This window comes from Panthera uncia (assembly GCF_023721935.1).
Source record: "Panthera uncia isolate 11264 chromosome C1 unlocalized genomic scaffold, Puncia_PCG_1.0 HiC_scaffold_3, whole genome shotgun sequence".
NCBI lineage: Eukaryota > Metazoa > Chordata > Mammalia > Carnivora > Felidae > Panthera > Panthera uncia.
Window position 1 is genome coordinate 80,628,012 of NW_026057584.1, and position 25,135 is coordinate 80,653,146.

The 25,135-nt window shown below is 34.8% G+C and overlaps 1 protein-coding gene across 2 annotated transcripts in view; it reads right to left on the reverse strand.

Moving 5' to 3' along the window:
- EPC2 (enhancer of polycomb homolog 2) overlaps positions 1-25,135 on the reverse strand; it is a 121,742-nt gene that overhangs the window by 11,686 nt on the left and 84,921 nt on the right. For both annotated transcript variants that reach the window (XM_049616146.1, XM_049616145.1), the window contains exons 4-10: positions 21,402-21,608; positions 15,215-15,363; positions 14,303-14,435; positions 11,952-12,143; positions 7,555-7,644; positions 6,171-6,316; positions 5,736-6,079 (exon numbers count right to left, since the gene is read on the reverse strand). In XM_049616146.1, the coding sequence (XP_049472103.1) occupies positions 5,736-6,079; positions 6,171-6,316; positions 7,555-7,644; positions 11,952-12,143; positions 14,303-14,435; positions 15,215-15,363; positions 21,402-21,608 (1,261 nt within the window). The remainder of the gene's footprint in view (positions 1-5,735; positions 6,080-6,170; positions 6,317-7,554; positions 7,645-11,951; positions 12,144-14,302; positions 14,436-15,214; positions 15,364-21,401; positions 21,609-25,135) is intronic.

Sequence of the window (25,135 nt, forward strand, 5' to 3'; positions counted from 1 at the left end):
CTGAGCCAAAGTCAGACGCTCAATTGACTGAGCTGCTCAGGCGTCCCTGGACAACCTATTTTAAACCTTGTATGTCTTAGCGAGAAGTCAGGTGAAAGTTCACATAAGCCACTCTGAGCTACTCTGAGGACAAATGCTTCAATCCTTGAAAGCTGACATTATGTGTCTAGGACTATACACATCCTGTAATGTAACTGTCACAGTTAAAGGCAAACTCATGAATAAACTGCAAAACTGTGGGTAGAAAGGGTGAAGATGGGAGGGGAGGTCAGGAGTGAAGGGTGAGGGGGATAACGAATAAGGAACAAATGAAATGTGAAAATAAAAAAAATAAAGACCCATTTAAGGGGCACCTGGCTGGCTAAGTTGATGGAATGTGTAACTCTAGATCTTGCGGTTATAGGTTTGAGCCCCACGCTGGTATAGAGATTTAAAAAAAATAAAATCTTTTTTTTATTTTTTAATTTTTTTTTAACATTTATTTATTTTTGAGAGACAGGGAGAGACAGAGCATGAGCAGGGGGAGGGGCAGAGAAAGAGGGAGACACAGAATCTGAAGCAGGCTCTAAGCTATCAGCACAGAGCCTGATGTGGGGCTCAAACTCACAAACCATGAGATCATGACCTGAGCTGAAGTCGGATGCTTAACTGACTGAGCCACCCAGGTGCCCCCAAAGATAAAATCTTTAAAGACGCATTTAAACTTCTGACACCCAACCTAAATAGTTACAACTGAAATTTGAATATTATTTCGTTTAGCAGTCAAACTAAAGTCTTTTTAATTTCTGAAATCTGAATCTATTTCTCACCTTTGGAAGCAATCCTAACTCAAAAAATAAATCCTTGTGAATACCTTAGCTCATTGTTAAAATGTAGTTTTATCTATTGAAGAACTTTTTATACTTGCAAACATTTTATGGCAATTTAAGAAAGAATGGTGGGGGGCATGTGGGTGACTCAGTCAGTTAAGCGTCCAACTCTTGATCTCAGCTCAGGTTGTGATCTCAGGATTCCTGAGTTTGAGCCCTGCGTGGGGCTTCACACTGACAGTGCAGAGCCTGCTTGGGATTCTCTGTCTCCCTCTCTCTCTGCCCTTTCCCCGCTCACTTGCATGGAGCTGTGCTCTCTCAAAAACAAATAAACATTAAAAAAAAAAAAAAAAGAAAAGAAAGAATGGAAAAATAAACAAAAATCAGGAATTTCTGTTGGAACACTGTTCAAATTGATGTTCTTACAAATTGGTAATGGTAAGATATTTGAAGCTGATCAAAAAGGGTGCTGGTACCTACTCAGTACACTGAGATGAGGAAAAAAAGTGTTCATTTGCAACCATGCATTAGTCAAAACCAAGACTGAATGTAAACTAATCCATCTCTTCAAATCTGAACAAAGCTTGCTTCATTCATTCATTCATTCATTCATTCATTTTTAAAGTAATCTCTATGCCCAACATGGGGCTTGCACTCATGACCTCAAGATCGAGTCACATGCTATACCGACTGAGCCAGCCAGGTGCCCCAAGCAAAGCTACTGTTAGATGTGAAATACAATTTCATTTCGGAGTTTGGGATTTAAGAACAATATCAAAAAAAAAAAGAGCTAAATAATAGTGCAGTTTCAAATGACTAAAAACTTTGATCTATTTATATAAAGAATGTAATACTTGCCATGTGCTGTAAGCTCCCTGTATTGTCTTACAAAATCTCGCAACTTTTAAACACTTAACAGAGTGCTTTCCATATAATAATTCTAAATCATTATCTATCCTTGGTTATTCACTTGCCATGTTCAGCACAATCCATCTTTCCTTTCTCTGTCCTACTTCTATTCTTTGAAAAGAGTTTTTCAATTAAGAAAACAGATCTTTATTTTACTTAATAGTTAATAAGATATGTGTCTTTGCTTTAAAATGAAGTCTTTAGTTCTAGTTCTAATACCTAGGACATACATTTTAATTTGTTTTAAGTCCTTTAAGTATGATATCAAAAATAACAACTAGATATTCTTTAGGACACAGGAATTATGACTTGAAAAAAAATTTTTTTAAATGTGTATTTATTTTTGAGAGAGAGTGTGTGCAAGTGAGTGGAGGAGGGGCAGAGAGGGGGAGAGAGGATCCAAAGTAGGCTCTGTGCTGACAGCAGAGAGCCAGATGTGGGCTCGAATTCACAAACCGTGAGATCATGACCTGAGCCACAGTCAGATGCTCAATGATTGAGCCACCCAGGTGCCCCAGGACTTGAAAAATATTAACTGGGTTATTAACAGCATAAAAGTAGGAATATTCTTCGCCACTAGCCCTCAAGTTCAAGTTTTTTTTTCTAAGAACTAAGAAACTTGGGATATAAATAAATATTATGGTCAAAGGTATAGAGTTTCTATTTCTTTTTTTTTTTTTGAGAGAGGAAGAGAGAATCTTTTTTTTTTTTTTTTAACTTTTATTTATTATTGAGAGACAGAGAAAGACAGAGCATGAGCATGGGAGAGGCAGACAGAAGGAGACACAGAATCTGAAGTGGGCTCCAGGCTCTGAGCTGTCAGCACAGAGACTGACATGGGGCTCGAACTCACAAGCCGTGAGATCATGACTTGAGCCGAAGTCAGACGCTTAACAAACTGAGCCTCCAGGCGCCCCAAGAGAGGAAGAGAGAATCTTAAGCAGGCTTCACACCCAGCCCAGAGCCCAATGCAGGGCTCGATCTCACAACCTTGAGATCATGACCCTGAGCCAAAATCAAGAGTAGGACTCTTAACCAACTGAGCAACCCAGGCAGCCGCAGTTTCTACTTCTGATTAAACCCTTTATTTGTTGAGATTTCCCAGCTGTGAAACAGAAAATTCAGTACTTATAATTGCCAAGATCAGTGACATACTCTGCAACGTAAAAATATGGTCCTGTGTCAGTTTTGTTAAACTCTTAAAGACACACATGCTCTCATGACCAAGTCCATTAAGAAGAAGCAGAAGGCAACAGTATTAATAAAGACAAAGATTAAAAGAAATCAAATATACGAAGATTCAATTCTTTTGTCTCTGTCCATCAAATATAAAAATGTAACTTTTTAAAAACTCCTACATCCTTCTCTTTAGATAAATGAAAGAATTCTTATCAAAATTTACGGAATTGTAATGGAATCCACTGGTGCAAATGGGTACCTAAAATTGTCAGAGCTTTTCAACTTTTTACAAAAATGCTGTTAAAAGACTTGTTCCATTATGCATTTATATACCTGTGCCTAATATTTTGAAACCTAACGTATTTATTGAAAACAAAACAAAAACCTTGTGGCCTCCATGACTAGAGGGTCACAGCACAGAAGGAAAATTTCAAACAAAATCCTTTACTCTAGTAACAGATTTAAACATATATTTGACAAATTCTACTTAAAAACACTGACTCTATGTAGCTTAGCTGTTGCTTAAGCCTTGAGATTTGTCAAAGAAAGAAGGAAATGGTACTCTGTTGAGAATACTAAAAAATGTAAGGCAGGAATAATTAATACAGACGAAAAAGGACATTTTTTTTTTAATGGTAGGGGAAAGGCAAAAAATAAAAAACCTTACTGTCTATGTGATGTTAACATCACGTATTTGTCACTTAAGTTACCTAAAAAGTGCACGTATGCCTAAGATACTTTAAAGCTTATTTATTTTGAGAGAGAGGGAGGGAGAATCCCAAGCAGGCTCCATGCTGCCAGCACTGAGCCTGACTCGGGGCTCAATCCCACAAACTGTAAGATCATGACCTGAGCTGAAATCAAGAGTTGGAGGCTTACACAAATGAGTCACCCAGGCATTGCATGCCTCAGATACTTTAAATGCTTATTTTATGCTGATGTATGGTAGTGTCACAAAATTCTACAGGTAGCTATTATGGAATTATTTAAGTTATATTAAGTTGTATTCTGGATCAATACATACAGAGTATTGATGATACTGTAACATACACAACCATACATATTTTCTGGACAAGAGTCAAGTCAAATCCTTCTGGAGTATGTTGGCAATGTACAGCAGAAAGTTGCAAATATCTGGCTATGTTCAAGTTGAGATGAAACAAAATCATTATTTTGCTATGGTACACATTATTAGAGAAGAAACTCAATCCACTGTCAAATCTAATTATAAATGCCTATTTTTAGATGTTTTATTTTTTAAATGTTTATTTTGAGAGAGAGTGAGCACATGAATGGGGGAGGGGCAGAGAGTGAGGGAAAGAGAGAATCCCAAGCAGGCTCTATGTTGTCAGCATACAGCCCAACGCAGGGCTCGATCTCATGAACCACGAATTCATGACCTGAGCTGAAATCAAGAGTTGGATACTTAAGTGAATGAACCACAAAGGAGCTCCAAGATGTTTTTAAACTCCTCTTTTGGCAAAAATTATTTTGAGTAATTTTTGATACAGGAGTTCTAGTTCAGTTAAATAATTTGAACATGGTCTTGGAGTCGGCAGAAATAAAATCTGACCTAATACTCATGAACTTCCTACTACCTTTAGATTTCTAAGAAGTCTGCACCACAAATCATATTAGGTGTTTATTTCGGCTTTGAAAGCTTATTAAACTTCGCAAACTCATGAACCTTATATAACAGGATGCCGTTTTCCTTACCTAAGTTTGTTTAAGAGAAAATTAACCAACTAATTTGGAGAAATGACATGTCAACTTCCAATCATTCAAACAAATCCAATTTTCCATTATAATCTTTGAACAGATATATGTCTAGGTCAAGTCTGAAAATAAGCAGTCCAGTAACTAAAAATGACTGAACACTACTGAGACCAAATAAAATGCTTTAAAATCACTTTAAGGAGGTTCAACATAATTTCACATAGTAAAATGTACATCCAGGAAAGAATTTAGAAACATTCACGTTTTACAAGAAGAAAGGATAGCAACAGTGTGAGTCAAGTCACATTTAGTTTTGACTCTGGATACCATGCAGTGTTTGTATATATCATAAGGATATTCAAAATTATACCCACTTACACATGTGATAAAGAGAAGACTATCCACAGATAAAAACAAATCAAAATTACATTTTAGATTTTCTAGATACTATACATTATTTACAATGTACATGTCATAAAAATATTAAATTGAGCACAGTGTTTCTTAAAATGAAAAATGCTTTCTATTTCTAGTCTCAATCAGAGGTTAGCTATCAGACAAAATTACAACTATTCATAGGGAGACTCTTAAAAAATCATTTTTCAGAAAGAAAGCTTTCAATGGTACTCTGGAGGAGCAATGCCTACATTTGAGCAAAGTTAATACACACAAAAATGAAACTTTTCTTTAACAAATGCACACTATGGTTATGATGCTCTGGTAGCAGCTTATAACCACTTTACCCATAGGGAACTCTCTATGCATTCTGCCTACACATTCACCGTACCAGGCACACACACTCAAAATATAAGTCTGGTTTAATAGGTATCATGACATTGGTTAAAATGTGAACCACAATACTAGGGTTTAGTTTCTTAAGCTGGAAAACAAAAATATAATAGGTTAAAATTCTTTTCCATGATGGGATTATGAAAATAAACCTTCAAAATTTACCCTGAGCCTTTATTTATTTATTTATTTATTTATTTATTTCAATATATGAAGTTTATTGTCAAATTGGTTTCCATACAACACCCAGTGTCCTGAGCCCTTATTTAGTGTATAATGAAAATTAAGTCGGAAAAAAGAGCAGGATATATTTTTAACAAAGTGACAGCTTACCTGATATGCCATTCTTGCTGGTGTTCAATAAAGCTACAGATGCTGCAGAAACTCTTTTATTGTTCACAGTCTGCCCTGATTTTCTTGAGGTACATTCTTCACTATCACTGTCCTGTAAATTTAGTAGCCTTGGCTGGAAACACTGTAGTCGACATGATCTGATATTGCTTAATATTTCAGAAAGGGACAGTCTGTTTTCACAATGTTTACTGGAAGCATTGGTCCGAGTGAAATTAGAAGAGAAGTCTATAGTTTGGGAAGAGCTTGAAAAACCATTCAGCATTTCAGGGTCTATCTGTTTCAGGACTGGGTCATGTTCTGTGGATATTCGGTCCATTATGACCCTGAAAAGCAATATAAAACCAAATATTATCTGGAAGAATTAGTTCCCTTCTACCTTGTAAAACAAAAATCAGGTCAAGACAAATAGTTTACCTTCCACCTCTGCCAATTCGCCTCCTTGCAAATCCTATACATCTTCTTGGGACTGTGAGTGTTGTAAGGCAATGCCTGTATCTCAACTTATCCAAATCTGCCAATCCTGAATTTTCAAAGGAGTGGTTAGCTTGGTCCAAACGAGGCTGCAAAGAAAGAAAAAAAAGAAAATCAAAACCCACGGAATAAATCTGAAAAGAAAAAAGGTTAAATCATGACAAAAATAAAATTCAGCATTAACAATAAAAATTTAGATATAAAACTGTAAAATTGTTTTATCTGTAAAAAACCAGATAAAATTTTACAAAACTGAATCAAAAGTTCACTCACCAAAATAACTCAAAGTGTATTTAATATTTTAGGGTATATTTTAAAAGAAATATATCTTTAAAGAATAATATGGCTTTTAATATCAATGGCAGAAAAAGTAGAGATAGGAAAGTTAGTAATTTATAAGCTTCCTATTGAGATATACCAGAAAGAAATTTTTTTTTGGACCAAAAATTGTACTTCAAGCATGTATGGGTCAGGCTGACACTTCTTACTTTTAAGAACATACGGTTCATTTCTCTGCCTTCCTATTCCCTTTATTATTCTATTTTTCTGGGTCTTAACACTTCTCTATCCCTTCATAATATTTTTTTCTTTCTCTCATTAGCGTTAACTTGTAAAAAACTTTCTACCTCTTCTACACTACTCTCACACACACACACACACACACACATCCTAAATAAGTTGGAGTGTAGATGTTTACCATAATGCAACAAGGCAAATGGTCTCCACAAGCCATACCTCATTAACTCTATAGTTACACTTTATCTGAAAATCTGAGCATCTGGGAGTCAGGGTCCCTCCTGACAGAATGTTGCACCAACACTTAATAACACAAAGCAATTTCTAAGTGTGTCAAAAAGTTATGAATATAATTATTAGATAAAATATTGCCATGAGGAGAGTTTAAAGATGATTCTTTTATGTTTGATACTTACTTGGTATGTATATACAGGATGGGCTTGCTTAAAATAAATTTTAATGAACAGCAACTATCAAAACTTCAATTAGAGATTCTGGGCTTACCTAACTCTAGCAGTGACAGTAAATTTTCATAAGTGCTAAACTACAGTTAAAGCCCAAAGTAAAACTAAATTTTTAAAATTTAGAATTCTAAATTATCAATTTCCAAGTAAAGGATTATGAGATTTTTGGATATCCTCTGAAAGGACTAAGTACCTTTTAGCATCTTTTACTGGTATGTGTATAGGCAATATTAAATAAAAAATGCTGATGGACTTCCCATTTTTAGATCAAGACTAAGTTACCCTGACAAGAGTTACCTATGAACATCTGGTTCACAAAAACACTATAAAAAAAATAAAATTCTTACAGCATAATACTGGCATCCTGCTCGCCTCCTGAAAGCACAGGGACCATCAGGATCATTTTCTTCTTCAGGTTCTGATACTGGGGATGGTACCTAAAAAAAAAAAGAGGCATGAGACATTCCATTTAGGAGTTATCAGAAGTCAACAGATCAATCTTTGTAAGAATCTAAAATCAGAATCTGATCACAAACAGTATGCCTCCGTTACATATAGTAGGCAGTAAATTCCCCCCAAACAGCTAACGGCTAGCAATGATTTTCTATGGTTAAAAATGATTATTTTGAAAGGATTAGTTCTTGCAGGTACGTTAACATAGTATTGTGTAATTGCTTCTGAACACGTTGAGTACTTAAAAAGAATTAGTACAGTTTTTATATATCCCACTTATATTTTCTAAATAATGTATGCGGCCATAAATATTTTTATTTTGACAGTTATGGTTCACCTATATAGGCAGATGTATTTTTCTCCAATAACTTTCTTTCTCTGTAATAAAAGTGAAAAACTAGGAAGTAAAAAAGGTTTATGAATAGTGCCCCCTCTAAGGCCATACAAGGTCATACGTTTTTCTCAAAGGGAGTCCCTTATTTCCCTACTCACTTTTTTAAAAACACTTTTTTAGTTTTTATTTATTTAAATTCCAGTTAACATATAATGTAATATTTCAGGTGTACAGCTTAGTGAAATCACGTTTTAAACTTGGCAGATGATAAGCAGAAAAATTAGAAAAGGACAGAAGGCTTGCTAAAGGTAAGCAGACTGGTTGCAAAGAGAAATGATAAGCCCATAGCCTGACAGCAAAAGAAAAAAATAAAGACTTTCAAAAAGTTGTCACATAATTAAAATGCACTCTGCCTGGGAACCACGTGATCTTAGGTGAACTATCCCTATAAAACTTGAGTGGACGCCTGGGCAACACTGATACTTTAGAGCAAACTTTGTAAGTGTCATCAAAAACGGAGTAAATTATATACAAATATACTCTAATACAGCAGAGAAATAATATGGTTTAGATAAATTTCTACCCATAATGGTTAAAATTAAAAAAAAAAAAAAGTTTTGGTACTTAAGTTTCAGTAGTCTCGCAATTTCACTTTGGAGTACATCTCTTTTTCTGACAACGCTGGCTCAACCAAATTTACTTGCAAATTTTGAACCTCACAAATCCCTCTCTTCCTATTTTGAGAGGAAAAATGTGTTCTCCACATTATTTCCAAACTGTGGTAATTACCACTGAGCAGGGTCATCCAGGGGAGAAAGGCATTTGGTGAGGTTCCAATATACCTCCACCAACCCTATGGGGGAGACACAGAAACAGTAAGCTGGGGCTGATTCTTCTTCCCGTGGAACCAAGCCCCAAACCTGAAATTTGAAAGGAAATCCCCAATGTGAATTTTATACTTTGGTTCCTTTGCAAATCCTCTACCTCTTCTAAAATACACACAGGGGAAGTGTCACAAAATCTCAGAAATTCTTTGCATAAAATATACCACCCCTTCCTCCCGACCACCATTCTTCAGGAGTGGATTCGAGGATTTAGTCTGAGACATAGGAAGAGAGAGCGGACATTAGGAGAATCAGAAGTGTGATTAAGAAAAGACAGGGCTTTAATTCTGCTCTGTTGCAAATCAGTTGGAGAATCTGGTTAAAATGTCTATTCTCTTAAGTCTCCCTATTCTCTTTTTCCTTGTTTACTGGACAAAGAAGCAGCACATCATTATTTTACAGATCTTTTTAGCAATAAAATCCTGATTTTGTAAGAGTTCCAGCCTAAATAGCTGCCTCACTGAATGATATCCAACTGTATAGGTAAATACTTATTCTTCAGTGACAGGGGATACCATTATAAAAATTGATAAGAGTTGTCAAAGACCCAGTAAAAGGACTCAAGAGGAACTTAAAAGTTTCAAAATATAATTTGAAATTTTGATGTGGGTTTGAAGGCTGGGGACTATATGAATAAACACAAGAATTTAGAATAGGAACAAAAGTCCCCTAATGCGAGAGGAATACATGACTAATATGTAAGTGTGTCCCACTATCAGGAGGATGGACTGATTCCAGCACTAAAGGAAAAGTTTCCATAGGTCATAATATCCCCTGGTGTCATTCTTAAGAGCTGGGAGTGTACAGCAAAACTTTAAAGGCTCTCTTCAGTTACACCAATATAAGGCTATTATTAATATATACTGAAACCATGTCATATTCTTACTTAAGATTCTTTAATAATGTTCTAGTGTGTATAATGGTAGATAGAAGCCATCTGCCACCTGGCTACTACTGCAAGCATCATTCTGTTCAACCTCTCTTCCCTTTTTGTCTTTTATGCTCCAGTAATGCCAAACTGCAAGCAATTCTCACTTACATGCTGTTTCCTCTGCCTAGAAGCCCTCCCTACACTTTCTATCGGAAAACTACTATGTGTTCGGACATTATTTTCCTCATTCCTCCAAAATGGCCACCTAATTAATATCCCGTGGCTCTTTAATGCACTGAGTCTAACTGGATGATCCTTTGACAAAAGTAATCAATTATCTCATTAAGTGCTTTTCAAGCGCGTACTAAATTAAAACCTGTATTTGTGCATTTTACAATACATATGAATGCTAAAATATCTGGGATAGAAAAACTAAATTAGTGATAAAAGAGTAAAAAAAACACACAGTCTAGTCAAAGGGAATACATTTTACGATTCTACATTTTAAATAGTTACAACCATAAAGTGTTTTATAAAACAGTTTGCTTCCAAACGTCTGTAATGTTGGTTAGAATTTTTTTTCTCTTAAAGCAATGAAATAAAAATGTTAAAATATAATAAAATGTATTTGTTATAGCATTCTCTTTACATTGATTATACCATATAGACAAGAAAAAAGAGGGTGTTGCTAGACCAGGTGCTAAACTATAAATATGTATTTATCTTTTAAAATTCATCCTTTGATACATAAAGGTCTTGTTTTAAAAACAGCACTTGTGAAAGTGAAATTAAGAATTTAAAATTTCAGGGGCACCTGGATGGCTGAATTGGTTAAGCAACTTCAGGTCAGGTCACGGTCTTGTGGTTTCATGAGTTTGAGCCCCATACTGGGTGGGCTCTGTGCTGATGGTGCAGAGCCTGCTTATGATTCTCTTTGCCCCTCCTATGCTCTCTCTCAAAATAAATATAAAAACTTAAAAAAAAAAAAAGATTTTTAAAATTGCAAACATCTTGCTATAAACTGTTGCAATATAAATCAAAGAATTATCTTCATGATTTACAATTTGCATTAGTTCTTTGGAATCTTTATAATTAAATGATTATTGCCAGGGGCGCCAGGGTGGCTCAGTCAGTTAGATGTCCAACTCCTGATATTGGCTCAGGTCGTGATCTTGAGCCCTTCGTCAGGCTGCATGCTGAGTGTGGAGCCTGCTTCGGACTCTCTCTCCCTCTCTCTTTAGATAAATAAATAAACATTAAAAAAATATAAATAGTTATTGCCCAAATTAGCAAAGTTTACATTAAAAATTGCAAAACAAAATGCTAAAAAATTGTTAAAAAAATTATTGTTGGTTATTGTTGGTGAATATTTACAATTATGTATTAAATATCTTAAAATATTGATAATCTTTGGTTCAGTAATTCTACTTTTTTTAAGTTTATTTATTTATTTTGTGAGAGAGTAAGCACAGAGAGAGAGGGAGAGAGAATCTCAAGTAGGCTCTACATTGTCAGTGCAGAGCCTGAAGCAGGGCTCAAACTCATCAGCTATTAGATCATGACCTGAACTGAAACCAAGAGTTGGACTCTTAACTAAGGCACCTAGATGCCCCTCAGTAATTCCATTTTTTTTTTTTTTAATGTGTACTTATTTTTGACAGCCAGAGGGAGGGAGAGTGAGAGAGAGAGCATGCATGTGAATGTGAATGGGGGAAAGGCAGAGAGGCAGAGAGAGAGAGAGAGAGAGAGAGAGAGAGAGAGAGAGAGAGAGAAGAACAGAAATTCCAAAGCGGGCTCTGCTCAGATAGCAGAAAGCCTGATGTGGGGCTCGAACTCATGAACCGTTGAGATCATGACCTGAAGTTGGCCGCTCAACCAACTGAGCCACCAGGTGTCCCAGCAATTTCATTTCTAATAATCTACTTTAAATACAGACGGAAAAAATAGAAACATTCATTTTTATAAAAAGGAACACTGAAAACCACCTAAATATTCCAGAGAATAAATTCTATCCAACTGAGAGAACATAATGGAAAGTAAATACCACATGAGTGGCTACATAAATAATGTGGAAAATGTTTATGCTATACAACATTAGGTGAAGAAAGTAAGAATCAAAACTAAGAGGTCAATTATGTTTTAAAATATAGCAATATAAAAGACTAGAAGGAAATGTCTTTAAAATAGTTTTAAAACAAGCACCTGTGGAAATTCATCTTCATCTGAGCTGTGAAAGTCATATTGCTTAATGTCACTCTTATTGATCACAGGCAATGTCTCAGGAGTGGGTTGCTGAGATGTTATCAAAGCCTCTGCTTTAGGCTTCTTTGGGTACTTCTTCTTTTGACGAACCACATCAGAAGCCTCTTCTTTCAAAGACAAATGATGAGGGTGCTGTTTACATGACGATTTTTCCCCCAAAAGGAAGAAATGAAAATCATTTTAGAAATCATGAAAAACTATACTGCTTTTTGAAAAACATACATTTTTACCCAGGAGGTGATTTTATTTACTGTTTTTAATATGCAAAAATTGTGGTCATAAATTGAAAAATGTTTTACTTTTTTCAAGTTGTGATTAAAAATAATAATGGTACCTAAATTTGCTTTTTATATTGTTATTTATACTTAAACTATGATGTTAGTGATTTAAATAAATTACTCTATTATTATGCAGTCCAGCATTTAAAAGTACTTACATTTAATTTTAATTTTATTTAAATCTACTGTATTAATGATTAATACATTTATTTGAAAAATAACTTGAATTCGATTATAAATTCATTAATTTATTTCTACACTTGCTTTCAATTTTTAAAAATGTCTATGGCTGGTAATCTTTTTGAGGAAAATGAGTTTATTAACTAGAAAAAACTTCGCTTTTTTAGAATTACTACCTCAACTGAACAGTAATCAAACTGTTCTCAAGTACCCTAGAGTTCTGTGATAGCACTTTAGAGGTCATCTGGCAACCAGACTGACAGATGGGGTGGGTTTCCAGCGCCCCCTGCTTTCCACCCCTCAGCAGAGAAGCTCTGTTACTATCTGTTTTGACATACATAGTGGTATTCCTCTTAATAAATAGGGTTCTACTACTTAAAAAGTTTGGGAATGATTGTTCTAATAGAGCACCAAAGTACAAGCAATATTGAAGTGAAAAAATATTTAAGAGGTTCTACATTTTCCCGTGTAGTCCACATTTTTGTTAAAACTACTGCAGGGTCAAAAATGGTACATACAATGAAAATGTTGCTTAAATGGCAAATTATTTAGTGATATAGCTAGGTTTCCTACAATGGTTAAATCTATGGCATCAAAAAGAGAACCTCACCCTCTTCGAAACTACCTATATTTTAAGGTGGGATGTGTGACAAGATAAATAAAGTTAGCTATGTGTAATGGGGTGGATCAACAATGAATGAGCAACCGTATCTCTAACACTAGTAAACATTCTGAGTGTTTTTCCTACAGATGATCTAAAATAAAAACCTAAAATATAGGAAAGGCTGATTCTGTCAGTAATTTCAGGTTGAGATTTATTTTCTCTACCAATCATATACTTGGAAAAAGCATTGGTTTATATAAAATGGATTTTAAAAAATAACTTAGAAAATAACATTTATTGCACTGATAACATTTTTGGCTATAGAGGCAAGTGTGTTTTAAAAAGAATCAAGTAGGTGGGCTAGATGCCTGTGATTAATAAGAAAGAACTTTTGTGTTTGAATTGACATCAGCTGATTAAAGGAGGAGTCTTCCTGCTCCACATTCTTCTTTGACCTTTAACAACGAACCCAGGAAAAGTAAGAATTGTGTACATTTTTAAAAGATGAATTTTCCACAAACACCCTATGTTGCTTTTTAAATCTTGCTATATACAAAGTTCCACTGTCTAAATGCTCAGTCAATACCTATTTCTTAGTTAAATCTAAGCTCCTTAAAGGTTTTATTAATGAATACTTTAATTAATGTACCAAGTGAATACTGAATAAATACAATTTCTTGAAGTCTAAAAGACTTAAATAATCACTGAATCTGGCTCTTTATTAGCAAAGAAAATAGCATCTGGAAGTTACAGGACTTCAAATCACTCAAAGTAGATAGCAGTTGATTCTGGAAGTGATAATGAAGCTAAGAATAACTTTCAATAATAAATAGTCTCAATGAAGAAAGCTTTAATCTTAGATTTTGATGCCTGCCACTACAACGCAGGATTCGCTAAGGCTAGTGATAACAACTCAACTTTAATTACCCATATTCTCTAGAGAAGCAGATAGCACAGTGAAAAGCACATGGTTTTTGGTGTTAGACCTAAATCTTGAATCAGCCACTTATTAGCTATATAATCTAGAAGTCACTCAGAGATAAAATCTGTGTCAATGGGCTGCTATAACGATTAATGAGTTAATATGTATGTAAAAATTCCTAGCAATAGTAAAAACTAACGCATGTTAATCACTTTCTTCTTTAACCAAACTATACTAAGACAGCTGATGAAACCCCTAATTGTCTAAACAATATTATCATATGTGCTTCTCCCCAGAGGATATTCACCTTAGTTTTACATTCTTGGACTTTGTGATGATTTCCATTATGAAGAGTTGCTGGAGTGGCATATAACTCTTTTTCTGATCTATTGATTTTCACTTCATTAAGGATTTCACCGCCATAGTCTCCCAAATGATATCTTGAAAAGGTCACAAAATATAAGAAAATGTTTTGTAGTTGAAAAATAAATTAGAAAAAAAAAAAAAAACCCCAATGATATCGCAATTAACTAGAACACAACTAATTAATTAATCAGATTATTCTTTTAAAAAAAGATTATTCTTGAAAGAAAATTTACAGGAATAAAGAAGTTCATATTCGGGATATAGTAAGACAAAAACCAAAAAACCCTCTAAGGTATACAGAAGACAAATTTCTCATATATTTAATATTTTCAAACAGTGGGAAATGATGTTTAGAATGCTTACCTCAGGAATCACATAAAATTCTGTCAGGTGTAGTTTAGTCTATTTAGTTATGCAGGAAAAGGACTACTGCATTAGAGACACATTTATAAAATGCGTTGAAACAAAAAATGTTTTCTACCTAGTTAGAAAATAAAATCATTTAAACATTCATTTCCCTCAAATTTTAATAGAAACTTTAATAAAAAGGATGGACAAAATGATCTCTAGATTCTTTTCTAAATAAAACTAAAGGATTCTGAAAAAAAAATTAAGTATATTAGAGGATCTATACATAATACACACAAAAATATACCCCAAATTCGCAATCCAAACTGATAATCTAACTTAAAAAAAACTGGCAATACCCGGATTCTTCAAAAAATGTAGATTTCATTTAAGAATCCATTTTAACTGTTTTAAAGCATGGCAAAAAATAAAACAAATCATTTGGTTATATTCTGACCATCATTTAGCTAAAGCTACCGTTAGTATACAACAGCAGCAAGGTTACCTTTTTTCCACAACTTCTAAGGTTAAGTGCAATAATTCTCGTTTTGTTTTCTCTCTTCTCTTAATCATTTCCAAAATTGTTATGGCTCTACTAAACTCTCGTCTCAATTTCAACATCTTTTCATAAGAGGCTTCATCATTCTTACGATTCTGTTGAAAACAACAATTTTAGAAGAATAAACAATCCAATCATCAACATTTCCATTTTCATTCAACAAAATCTTATGAGATCCAAAACTGTTTCATAAAGCAAAATGTTAAAAAAGTATTAAATATAAAAATGTTAAAAATCATCTTAAACAGCAACTACATAAGAGAACCTATTTAACTCTGAAAACAGAAGTACAAGCAAGTATCTCTCAAATATTAAAAAAAAATGCTGCCCACTGTTGAAAAGATGGAATGATAGAAGGGATAATTCCAACGTACACACATTTTTAAAAGTCTGCCTGAAATAAAACCTAGTGTATGAATCAGAAAATGCAGCCCATTGAAATTGATGCAAGGCATTTTCCAGTGACAGAAACAGTTCTGTTAAAGCAAGGTTACCTACCAAAAAAAAAAAAAAAAAAAGCCAAAATGGGTCTCTATCATTCACCTCTGTAACTGCAGGTTGGAAGGTTCAATATACCACAATGTAAACACTCACGATGACAATGACAAGCAAAACTTCCTATCAGAAACTCAGATATAAAACTGAAAGTAGGATATAAAGTATCTCAAAGAACTGGACTGTCATGTTTCAAAGTAATAACACCTCACTGCAGGGCAGAAAACAAGTGAAAACTCTAAATTTCAGAGTGTTAAGAAGGCCCCAATGTGAAGCCTGAGATTTAATTTGGACCACTCCAAATCAAAGTCCTGCTTAATAATGAAAGAAGGCTCAGTTGTAATTAGCAACTATTTGCATAAAAGTTACTGTTAATATAAAATATTGTGTTTAATCAAATAACCACAGAATATTTATAGTAGGCATGGAACTATTTGTTTAAAAACAGACCATTACCACCTCTCATTCTATGTATCCAGACACTGCACTTAAGCAATCTTCCCATCCTTGAGTTAATAATACAATGACATTAGAAAGAACCTGAAGCCAGGTTTCATATTGGAGGATTATAAAAGAGAAAATAAAACTTAAAGATTCAAAGTTTTACTTTTTTCTTTAATGTACAGTTTCTTGTATTTGAAACTTAATCATCACTTATAAAACATAACCTAAACTAAATCTCATTAAGGTACTGCGTACCAAGTATTTTAAATGTTATATTAGTCATTCTTTTATTTCATCAAAAGGAAATTAATTTTTTTACCCCTTCAGTACTATGTGACAAAAGGCAAAATCTACAGCATGGTTTTAAGCAAGAAAACTTGGCAAGCAGGCAGAAATACCTCCCAACTGAAAAAAAATTAACATTACCAAGAGCAAATATTAAAGTGTCCCCCTGTACAGAGTACTGCACATGTCCCCTATCCTCAAAAGGCTTACAGTCTAGTAAGAATGAGACATACAGATTCAAAAGACGAGTAATAATATAAGGCTACATGCCAGCTGAACAATATTCAAAAGTACACCAGAACCTTTTAAGATCACCCCCCTCTTCACTGTTTTTTGTGGACTATATGCTTCTGCCCTGTCTTAACCATTCATTTTCTGCTCTCTTTAGGCCCAAATTAACTACCCTTACTAATTTTTCCTTTCTCTAGTCCTCTCTACTGTTTTTTTACTTTTTATTTTGAAATAATTTCATATTTACATAAAGTTAAAAAAACAGTATGAAGAATTCTTCTGTATTTTCATCCAGATTGCTCAAATGTTATTTATTATTTTACATTTGTTTTATCTCTGTCTCTCTATGTATTTATTTAGTCTATGTTGTGAGGAACTAAAATGTTTGTGTCCTCTGAAAATTCATTTTGAAACTCCAAGGCCCCAATGTGATGGTATTTAGAGGTAGGGCCTTTGGGAGGTGATTAGGTCATGAGGGAGGAGTCCTCACAAATGAATTTGTGCTCTTATAAAAGAGACCCCAAAGAGCTCTTTCTCTTGCTCCTTCCACCATGTGAGGACACAGTAAGATGATCACTTCTGAATCAGCAAGTAGGCCCTCACCAGACACTGAATCTGCTAGTACCTGTATCTAGGACCTTCAAGCCTTTAGAACTGTGACAAATAAATATTTGTTGTTTAAAGCACTCAGTCTATGGTGTTTTTTGTTACAGCAGCCTAAACGGACTAAGGCACATACACATGAATGTATAATAAACACATACACAAATATGCAAAATTAGCATATTTTTTTAGAGTTTATTTTGAGAGAGAGAGAGAGACAGAGAGACAGAGAGAGAGAGGGAGGGGGAGAGAGAAAGGGAGAGGGGGAGAGAGAAAGGGAGAGGGGGAGAGAGAGAGAGAGAGAATGTGGGGCTCAAACTCACCAACTGTGAGCTCATGACCTGAGCCAAAATCAAGAGTCGGATGCTTAACTGACTGAGCCACCCATGTACCCCTATTTAAAAAACATTTTTTGAGAATGGTTGGGATGTGTACTGTCCCTTCATCTCTAAGCACTTTAATATGTACTTTCTAGAAACAATGATACTCTCTTATATAACCAGTAACCATTATTGAAATCAGGAAATTAACATTGATGTTATCGTATTATCTAATTTAAACACTTTATTCATATTTCACTGATTGTCCTACTAATGTCCTTTATAGCAATAAATATAATTGTTAAACATGTATTTTTATATGTTTATGTAATTGATGCTATAAAGGACATTAGCAGGACAATTATTTTTATTATTAAATTCACTCATAACAGTAAATTTTTTCCTGGTCTAGGGTCTGATTCAGGATCACAATTGCACTTAGCTGTCATGTCTCTTTAACGTCCTATAATTTGGAATAGTTCCTTTGACTTTCTACAGTGATCCTAGTCTTGACATTTTTAAATAGAGGTCACTTATTTTGTAGGATGTTCCTCACTATGGGTTTCTTCAATGTTTTCCCACAATTAAATTCAGGTTATGTATTCTTCATAGGATTATCACAAAAGTGATCATTGTATCCCTCTCTTATATCAGGAGTTAAATGATACCTATTTGTCCCATTACTGTTGATGGTAATTTTTATCCCTTGATTAAGATGCTATCAGGTTCCTTTAGTCAAATTACTATTTTTAATTAAAAAGGACACTGTAGGATTACGTACCTTGTTTCTCACCAAATTTCCTACCACTAATGTAGTATCCACTGATTCTAACTTTTGCCTGAAACAATTATTACTATCGTGGCGGCCCAATGGTGATTTTCAAACTTCATCATTCTACTGAAACTTGGAAATTTTAAAGTTCTACTGTAAGGAAAAGTGTTCCCTTCTCTTTTATCAGTCAATCTGCCAACCAACCATCCATTCATCCATCCGTCCCTCCCTCCCACCCTCCATCCATCCATCCATCCATCCATCCATTTATATTAGTATGGACTCATGGGTTACTATGGGTTATTCATTATTTATTTTGACATTTAAAACTTTCCCACATCTGGTTAGTAGAGTCCCTTCAAGCTGGCTCTTGAGGCCTTCTGACATGGGTCCAACATGCTTTTATCTTTAATCAACAGTCTTACTTTCTGGCATAACAGAATGTTCCAAGCGTATCTTTATATTTCCCAGCCCTAGACCTGGAAACACTATTTTTCTAAGGATTTCTGGTTCTTTTTGATGGAAAATGGCATTTAAAAATCAAGATGTACATGCTAGGCATGCTCACTGCTACTGAGTATCATTGCTTCTAGACTCAGCGAACAGAGCTAGGAAATACACCTGTAATATATGTATGTACACATACATTCACAGATCTATATCTGACTATACCAATATTAAAAACAATGAATTCATACTGATATCTTTTCTGTGCTTTTAAGATGGCCCTATCCCTGTTTTCAAATCTATTCACTTCCTTTACTGTTCCTCACAATGGTCTCTGCTCTGGACCAACTCTTTTTTCCCTATTCCCAGTTACATATTATAGTTCTGACCTACTGCCCAATCTTCAGGGAAGTGGTTCTCAAACTGCTGCACTTTAGATTTAACTGTAGACCTTTTTATAACCAAGGATAATTCACAGGAGATTGTTACATGTGGCCAGACTGAGAACAACTACTTTGAGTTTCCTCTCTTGTCTTTCTCGTTTATTCTGGGCCACAGAGAGGGAGGAGAGAAAGCACAGATGTTAACAGTTGTATATATGGGGTTAAACATATTAAACACACATGCTGATTTAAGACTTCCCAATCAGCACTTTCAGACATGTTGGTGCCTTAAGACTGTCTCATTTAAGAATGTCCTAAAAGTACTTAAGCACTCCCAAATTAAGTATTAGTTTACCAAATTAAAATTAAATTCTAGCCTGCCAAGCAAATATTTCAGAAGTCCTTTATTTTAGCACCTCTGTATGTAGCTATGCACGTGTTTTCAATCTGTGGAAACAAAAAAGTAGAGAACCTTTGCTAGCAATATTCATTTTTGCAGCTCCCAGTGCTTGCCCACCTCTGGAACATCTAGGGGTATTCATTGTTGACTGCATTCCCAACTTTCTCATTTTGAACCACAAACATTTTGAAGCAGCATCAGTGTGCATGAAGGGGAAAAGTCTTTGGTCCCAAAATTGAAAACAGAGAGGAATAAAAAGACTACTGGAAAAGAAAATGTACCACTCTGCAGAGGAAGGTGAAAATAACAGGCAAGAGAAAGGGTAGAAATCAGAGTGTCAGAAAAAAGCAATACTAGTTATTGCACAATGAAAGCGCCTATACATTGGAATGCACTACTAGCAATTCCCAATATGCACTGGTTAGAAAACAGTGATTTAACCTATTTAAGAATAAAGCTGATTTAAACATTTAAAATGTTGTTTACATGTCAATAAATACTCCCTAGTTTTCAGTTCTTCACACCCACTCACTGAAAGAAGCCTAATGGTATACTTCCTTCAAAAAAACACTGCTAAAAGTCTGTTTAGGAATGTATCTGAATTAATTACATTTCTTTTAAAAAGCAATTACTAGTTCATATTTTTCAACGATTCAGGTAAACTTCCTCTTCCTCATGTCTAATCGCCTATATTTACAAATTTACCTCATCCCAGTCTTTTCTAAGCAAGATGTTACACTTTCATAAAATATCTCAGAATATCTTATCTAAGAACTAAAACGCCAAGTTGAAAACTTAGCCTGGTTTAGGCAATGTCATCTAAACTTGGGACATCTAAGACAGACTTACAGAAACTGGTTATTAACCAGTAGTAGAATTTTTCCTAAAATATACTATTCCTGGCAGCTGTTACGTTTCACAGCTGTTACATTCACAACTGACAAGGACAAGCTTTTCATGTTAGGAGAAACAGGAATCCATAGAAAAGGCTTTGCCTCCCATCATAATTCCTCATGGCTTTCACATTTATATGTTCTAATTTTTTGCAATGCTAGAGAATGTGTTATTGTGTATGGTGTTTACTGTTAATTATGAGAAATAGAAGACAATGAATACCACCTGTACAATAACACTTTCTTCTATAACATATCATTCCACAGCATGAGACCCTGTTTCTCTTATGTAAAATTCTGGCTCACACTGCTTGTGAAAGGCAGATGGGGACAAGTTCATCAATTAGAAATCTGACACAACTGACAACTCAGAAAAGAAGAAAAAGATTCCACTGTTACTTCTGACTATGGGAAGAACAGGCTTGAAAAGAACCTTTCCTTCCTTCCCATGACCCCACAGTAGCTAAAGGGAGTCAAGTTCTTTTTTATACCCAAGAATTAGAATATGGTTTCAAAAGAGCTATAAGCTCTTAAGCTTCCCAAACAAGAGGATACGTATAAAATGTATAGTTTACTGAAGAGCTCAAATTTCTGAGATATATAAAGATAGAGAATTCCTTTTACTACTTCAACTGTAAGTCTGAAATGGTAAAATCAGGAGACTATAAAGGGCATGGATATTGGTTATTGTACCAACAGAAGCTACTGAAGAGCAGGATTTCTAACATTTGGTTCAATTCAACAATGTTATTAGCTCCTCTTTATGTTCAAGGTATTCAAAATTATTGAAATTATTAGCAGAAAAAAATTGATCTTAAATACTATTAAGGCATACTAATTAAATCTAATTTGCCCATTACCTTTCGAGTTTGCATTTTCTCTGTTCTCCTCCGAAAGGCAACATAAGGGTCATTGTTGGTGGAGCCATCTCTTTTCTCTTGTTTTATCTGAGGAATGAGGGATGGCCCTCTACAGTTTTTACGTTTTCTTACCCAGTAGTCATACACAGCTTTAATAAGGTAATCATCTTCGTTTAGCAGCAGTTTTGCTTCCTGAAGTGTTACAAGCTAAATGAAAAACACAAATTGTCATCAACTATGTTTGAAAATGAGAAATCAAAGTTAAACTATGATCAGTCTAACGATGATCAGACATCACGATCGCAGAAAACAGAATTCAATTCAATCTAACAAAGGATTTGTTAATAAGGAGATTCATTCAAAAATTTACATTTTGCCCTGAGAGGTAGTAAGAACCACAACTTAAAATACTTAAGAAGACTGAATGAACAGTAGTTGGGAAGACTGCAACAGATCTACGCCTCAGGTAAGTCTTGGACTAGAAGACACCTCGGGTCCATCAAAAATCTGATAATCTGTGATTCTATACATTTGAAGATCTAGTTTTCAACAGTCTACTAGGTTCTTTCTGTGCTTTTGTTTTCCAACAGAAACCAGAAGATACAGAAGGTTTCTTTCTATATCTATCTACAATGAAAGATTAATATTTTCCAATATACTGCAACTAATATAACAACTTTCTTTTGAAACTGTGAAAGAATAAACTTAGCATGTTTCCAGAGGTTTCAACATTAAGCAATCTTGAATTTCTTGTATGAATTACATATAAAGGCAATTCTTCTAGCGAAGCTACTTTAGTACTAGAGAATCCTTGTTTTCAACACTCATTCTGCTAATAACATTGTTACGTCTGTGACAGCAGCCCTCAGATGATTCCCCTTGGAGTTTTGACACAGGTATCTCAAGGATGTCCTTCTCTGTTACCAATATAGTCAACATAATGTTGACATATCTCAAACTAAGGTTTGTAAAAATTTGCTTGGTCACATGTTTCCTTGTTCCTTGTGAAGACTGATCAGCTTGAGCAGGATGGATTATGGGTTATCCATACCCATTTATACCCATTTACAGGGAACTCTAGAAAAAGATCATGGAGTTAAGGCTGGAAAACTTCAACGAAGTGCTGTTATCACAATCTTTCTACTTTATCACTTTGGAAATGAAGATTCATTTTCAAAACAAGTTGAGATATCTCCTAACAAATGTTTCCCTTAAACTCAGAAATTAAGGGAAAAATTTTCTCAGTGAAACTGTAAGATCAACATATGAATCAATATGAGGGTTATATGAAGTCAATGGAAGACGGCATGACCCACCAAATAAATTTGATCTCTGATTTCTCACACTGGTATAACTTCATAGAATAAATGCAATAATCATTTGGATTTCCAGTCCTGTGATGGTGATTACCAGGGTTAATTAGTTGGTTTCTTATTATAATTTGGCTGCCAAGATTGGCCACAGGAAGAGAATACACTGACAATGTCAACTCAAGTATTCTAGTCCATGTAATGATTACTTTTAGTGTAATGAAATTATATGTGGCCATACTTTGGCTTATTCAATGTCTCAGTGGAGTCAGCTTCAACTCATCTGAGAGTCTGAGTAACTTGGTCTTTAAAGTGGAGGGCCACAGCCTGGAATAAGAGACCAAACCAAAAGCAGCAATATTTCCAAACATCACTTTAAATGGGCAACTCCGTTAGCTCAAGTTCTCTGGAATGGCCCAAAGTCTACAAGGCCAGTGGTAGATTAAGAATCAAACTTTCTGGATCCAGTAAAATTCTACCTCAGGACATCTGAGTGGCTCTGTCGGTTAAGCGTCTGACTCTCAATCTCTGCTCAGGTCATGGTCTCACAGTTCATGAGATCAAGCCCTGCGTCGGACTCTGCACTGACAGCGTGGAGCCTGCTTGGGATTCTCTCCCTCTCTCTCTGCCCCTCCCCTGCTCACTCTCTAAATAAATAAACTTAAAAAAAAAAAAAAGAATAATTCAAAAAAACACACCTTAATAAAACACAAAAACCAAAAAACAAAAACTCGACCTCATGCTTACAGCATCATAACATTACGAGCAGCTCTCATGTGCTCTGGGGACCAAAGGTGTGATATGCTACACACCTTCAGCTGTTTGTGGTCATTCTGCTTCTGATAAAATTTTGTAACCTTCACTAATTATACTCTAACTCTAGAGTGTGGAGGAGGATAGGTTTCTTTCCATCAAGCTGCAGAGCGGTGATGAGTTTCTTATCCAACATTACTACCAGAATAACACTGCTTCCTATCCTCCTGCAGGAAGTGTCATGGGATTAAAACACTGCCTCAGGTCTCCTTCTCTGGTACTTCTTGTTCCTTCTAGAAATGTCCTTCTGCCTGGTTGATACATACCCTCTTTATATCTCAGGTACCAAGAATTCAATACATTGTTTACAGTTAAAGATCCTGACCTTTCTTTCCAGTGTTAACTGTATTTTCTCAGTTGACTGATGTTTTTATGTTGCTATACAGTAAATTTTTATTTTAACCATTCTGTTAAAAGTATCTTTAGCTATTCTAAGGCAATTAGTGTCACTGGCATCATTATGATCACAGTGACAGCATCAATTTGAGTGGGCAAAAACTATTTGCACAGTCTCAAATTATGACACATGATTAAATATCCACAAAATCAGAATCTTACTACTTTTCTATCTTAAGAAAAAACTTCTGCCATTTAACACTTTCTACCAGAAAGCAGTGGAGACCACTATTTACTTGATAAAAAGGTCTGTGGTAAAATTTATCATTTTTAAGACAGCTCTGAGTTGTTTGGTTTCCTTACTTTGGGGGCCCGGAGGTGAGGAGATTAAAAATTATTCTACTAGTGGGCTTTTCTTCTAGACTACTACTAGCTCCATGAAGACAAAGATCATTTAGTTTGCTTACATACAGATTTATGGCTTAGCAATTTCAATAAACACATTTATAATACACAAATGAATAAATTATGCATAAAATTAATGTTTTTTAATATAGTCAATTAAGCAATAAGTAGTTAATAATCAACTCCTATCAGTCCACCGTTGTTTTATATAGCTTGTGGGGAAGACAGGAAAAAAACTGATAAAACCACTACCTACAGAAACTTACAATATGGCAATGGACGCAAGGCAAATACAATTTAAACAATAAGTGAACAACGTAAGAACTTTAGAACTGAATATTAGTGCATTAAAATATATGAGAGAATCATAAAATACTCCATCTGGGAGTGCCTGTGTTGATAGCTTAAGATACAAGCATAAATTCTGAGGACAGATATTGAGGGAAACAGCAACAAACACGATGTAGAGGAAAAACGGAAGAGAAGATGAAGAAAGAAGACAAGACTCAAGAAATGTGGAGGTCAACAGCACCCACTACTCTAGGGACATTTAGTAGGATACAGGCTGAAATGGATGGATGACAATGAGAAGGTCAATGGTGCCCTGGGTGCAATTTCAGTAAACTGAAATGGATTGTAGTATGGGTAAGAGTTAAACAATACAGCTAATCTTTTAAAAATTTAACTGGTGACAAAAAAAAAAAAAAAAAAAAAAGAGGAAAGACACAGGGTAGTATTTTATAGAGAAATATGAGGTCGAATGAAAGGCTTCTCTTGGAAATAGGGACCCATGACATATTTTTGGGCAAAGGTAGAAAGACTGAAGAAGTAAGAGGAGAGATAATTAAAGATGAAATATTCAAGCAATAT